We start from the raw sequence: 4,618 nt of genomic DNA, 5'->3' as shown, positions 1-4,618 counted from the left end.
AGACTCAAATTTCATTTTTTTTATAATATGTTATTTTAAAATACATTGAATTCAACATCTAAGATCGAATATAATTAAATCTAACGGTAAAAAAAAAAGATCTAAGGCCCCAAATTTAAATCCAACAGTTAAAATAATTAAAAAAAATTATTTAACACAAAATTCATCCAAAAACTCTATAAATACCTATGTATTTGTTCAAACATCCACACAAAACTCAATTTTCTCCTACAATTCTTCCAATTTATCTTTCTACCATTTCCAAATTGTTCAACATGGTAAGAGAGCATATTAAAGGTCGTAATTGGACCTGTGAGGAAGATGTTGTTTTGTGGTTGACATGGGTTTCTGTTAGCGAAGATAGTGCACTTGGCACAAATCAAAATAAAAAAGTTTTGTGGAATAAAATCATTGCAAAGTTTCAAGAAAACTATAACAGCGGCAGGCGGGACGGTGGTGGTGTTTATGATCAATGGAAGACTATCAACAAAGCATGCACTTTATGGAAGGGAAGCTTGGAGAGAGCCATGGTTGGCATGCCTAGTGGAAGGAGCGCCATAGAAATTGTGAGTTTTGTTCTTGATATTTTATTTGTCATGTATATAATATTAGTTTGCAACTAATTATTTTTATGTGTTTTTTGCATAGGGTGACAAAGCAATGGAAATTTGGAAGACAAGAGTAACACCAAAAAATCAAGTTTTTAAATTGCAACATGCTTGAGACATCCTCAAGGATTGTCTGAGGTAGGGAACCGATGTAGACCAACAATGGGGAAGATTATTTCAACGTGAAGTCGCACAGACAAATGCCAGAGATGAAGGTGTCGGTGAAATGACCCCATCTCCTTCTTTTGCAAGGCCCTCGTGAAGAGATAAGCAAAAGGAAGCAAAGAGAAAAGGGAAGTCCCAAGATCCAATTAGTGGACACTTTGCTATCGAAATTGCAAAATTGAATGAAACCCATAGTGCTCGCTAAGAAGAAACGACCTGAATGTGTTTGCAAATGAAGGAAATCTCAGATAGGGAGCAAGAGAGGTTTGAAGTTAATTTGATGATGGAGGACCTCAACAAATACACTATAGAGAGGAAGAAGTTCTTACGTGGTAAGCAAAAAGAAATTTTGCGAAAGTCTGCCTCAATGAGTATGTTTCAAGATGATGAATCCTCTGAACCCTATATCCCAATTCAATCACGAAGTCCATCACCAAGTGAAGATGGTGGATATGATTATTAAGTTTATGTAGTGTATGAATTATGTGTTTTATTAATCAAGTTTATTAATTGTCATTTGTATTAAGTTTATGTAGTTTATTAATTATGTGGTTTATGAATTATCAATTGTATTAAGTTGAAGGTTTACTTTGTGAAAAAATTAGTGATTTTTTAATATTTATCTGAATTTAAATATTTTTAGATTAAAATGTTCATAAAATTTAATTTAAGAAAAAATAGCCTAAGTTCATTCTTTAATAATCTCGAGCTAAAATTTTAAACTACAAAGATTGGAACAAAAAATCTATTTTTGGATTAAAAACTAAATTTTCCAAGTTAAAAAAGTTGACTTTCAACCCAACCACTAATGTTGGTGTTAAAAGAAATAGAAAGAGGCGTACGAAAGAAAACTCACTTTTACAATAAAAATGTAAGACACACAACCCAACAACAAACAAACAAACAAGCACCAAAGTCATACCAAAAAGGGCGGGGCCCATATAAAGATGGTAAAATGTAAACATCACGCAATGTAAAAACAAAACAATTTAAGAGGTCATCGATTGATTCGACCAAAAAGAAGAAATCATCGATTGAAACGCTTTCCGTTTACATTTGTGAGAATTTTCGTCAAAATTAGTATGTTACTTTATAAAGCTCTTTTAAGCTATAAATCACAGTACTGCAACGACGTGTTTTTAGGTTTAAAACAAAAAGGGTAGAGGAAGATTTTGAACTGGGTTATAAAAAAAGATATGGTATACTTAAAATTAATAGAAGTTTTGGTATAAAATCGATCGAAAAGAAATTCTAAAATTTATACAATCTACTTATTTAATGAGATAAACGTAATTGTTTTGTTAATTTTGACAAAAGTTTACATTTTTTTAATTTCATAATAGTTTTAATAGGTCACTAATTTTTTAAATTTTAGTTCAACGTATCAAGTTTGCCTCACACGATAAGAGATTGTAGTGAGTTAGAATAAAATTGTCGCAAACATTACTAGTTGTAAAAAGAATATATTAAATTTATTTATTTTTTCCTATTATTATTAAATTGGCATAATTAGTGGGATATTGTTAAGTTAACGGAACGGTGAAATTTCGTAATTAGCACATATATAAATCAGCCGATTGGAAAAGTTCACCCACGAAGCTTCCTGGAAGTTGCCATGGCAGTGCCTTCACTCCCACCATTTAACCCCCCATCCCTTCCTCTCTGCTTCCCATCTCTTCCTTTCTCTCTCCTCCTCCTTCATCATCATCATCATCATCATCCTTTCTTTCTCTACAACTTCTTCCCCCATCTGGGCTTTCATCTTCAACCATGAAGCTCATCAAAATTAGCCCTAAAAATCTCAGTCCGAAACGCCTCTTCGGGTCCAAGAAGGACCGGTCCTCCGTGTCCCGCTCCGAGCCGCCGTCGTTCGGTTCCGGAACGGATTCTTCCTCCTCCTCTTCCTCGGACTCAATTCACAAGCCCAGGGCCGGAGCCGGCGGTATCACCACGCCCACCAGCGTTTTGCCCGAAAAATCGGGTGACTGGTCCGATTTTTCGGCTGATCTCGACATGGCCCAAGCGTTTAAGCTTATAGACCGGGACAACGACGGAGTGGTGTCGAGGAAAGAACTCGAGGCGCTTCTGTGCCGGCTCGGGAACGACCCGCCGAGTCAAGAGGAGGTGACGTTGATGCTGAGCGAGGTGGACCGAGACGGCAACGGTTCGATAACCCTTGAGGCTTTATTGAACCAGGTCGGACCGGTATCCGGTCCAGCTGCCGACTCGGAGCTTCGGGATGCGTTTGAAGTGTTTGACACGGATAACGACGGCAAAATATCGGCGGAGGAACTTTTGAGGGTTTTCACGGCTATAGGGGACGAACGGTGCACGTTAGAGGAGTGCCGGCGTATGATAGACGGGGTAGATAAGGACGGGGATGGGTTCGTGTGCTTTGAGGAGTTTGTTCATATGATGGAGCTGCAGAGATGAAATGGATGTATGGTATTTAAGAGTGTCTTAAAAATATTGAAATGATCAGAGGATCTGACGGCTTGGATTTAATCAGTCTCCAACTACATTTGTCCTACTTTTATTTTCTTTCTTCGATTTTTTTTTTTTTTTCTTTTTCGCTGCTCAATGTTCTTCTTTTTTTTTTAATCTCCTATTTCAAGTAAAAAGCAAAGAACACCTAATGATATTATTATGTTGGTTTTTTTTTTTAAATGGACAATTGGTGGTAAGTTACGGTTATGCGCTTTATTTAGAGGTTGGAAAGACTTGTAGAGGCAATTTAGCTTTCTTTTATCAGAGATCGGAAAGATTTACAGAGGTATTTTAGTTTTTCTCAGATCACAAGTCTGGTTTTCATACTAGCAGCGGTTTCGAATTCGAGACCTCTAATATTTAGTTATGTTAGAGAGATTGTGCTTTTGAGTTAAATAGTTAGTTGTTAAAGACAGTAAAATTGATGGAGCGAATTTGCAATAGGGTACATAAAAATGATTACCGTAACTATTGAGTTAAATAGTTAATTGTTTAATTTGTAAAATCGGTGTTGTCAACTTGCACTATAGTACATAAGAATGATTGTGCACAATTTGCATTAGGGTACATAAGAATGATTGCGCACAACATTATGATAAAGTGCCATCTGAATGGTTACGAAAAAATAATTGTGCATAAAATTTAAAAGGGATGTGTTATTCACACATATTTTTTTTACTTCTTACACATCTTTTATTAATTTATGTCCGTTGATCTTCTTCAATTCATTCGATCCAACGGTTGAAAATCAAAATGGCGTGGGAGAAGTAAAAAGGGGTATGTGGATATCACATCTTAATTTAAAATCTCTTCAAATAAAAAATCAAGGAATTAGGTTCGGAATTATTTTATGCAATCAAATTTTCCATATGAATTATTTGGGAATGTCAAGCCAAATGGATTTGTAATTACGAAATTATTTGGTGATGTCTTTTCCTTTTTTTTCCCATTAAGGAACCTATTTGGCGTAGGAAGAGATTTTTCAAGTACTCGGTATTCAAAAGGTACTACATTTGTCATAATAGTACCTGCTTAAGTATAAATCAAAGAACAAAAAAATTTTATCCCATCGAGTGGCGTCGGTTATTTGAATCTTAAAACGTTACTGGACTCGGTTTTGTGTCATGTCTTCCATTAGATCCAAGTAGTCCAAGTCTTTTTTTAAAGTCTCTTTCCAAGTCAGGAGGAAGACGCAGGTCTGACTATCTCTTCACTCTGTCTCTCTCTCGATCTTCAATCTTCATCGATTCACTGTCATTTTGTCTCTGATTTCAATTTGGAGTTTTAATGCAGGTTCGGATGATTTCCATTTCAATATAGATTATTTGGATTTTGATGTAGGTTCAGTTTTGGAAATT

General features: G+C 35.6%; 1 protein-coding gene across 1 annotated transcript; it reads left to right on the top strand.

Annotated features, from left to right (window-relative positions):
* The first annotated feature begins 2,328 nt into the window (after window positions 1-2,328).
* Window positions 2,329-3,278, top strand: LOC137712872 (putative calcium-binding protein CML36). Its single transcript, XM_068452050.2, has one exon. The coding sequence runs from the start codon at window positions 2,544-2,546 to the stop codon at window positions 3,204-3,206; it is 663 nt and encodes a 220-aa protein (XP_068308151.2). The 5' UTR covers window positions 2,329-2,543; the 3' UTR covers window positions 3,207-3,278.
* Window positions 3,279-4,618: the final 1,340 nt, after the last annotated feature.

This window comes from Pyrus communis, chromosome 14 (assembly GCF_041283825.1).
Source record: "Pyrus communis isolate YQ-2024b chromosome 14, ASM4128382v1, whole genome shotgun sequence".
Taxonomy (NCBI): Eukaryota; Viridiplantae; Streptophyta; class Magnoliopsida; order Rosales; family Rosaceae; genus Pyrus; species Pyrus communis.
This window is presented reverse-complemented; position numbering and strand designations above follow the sequence as displayed.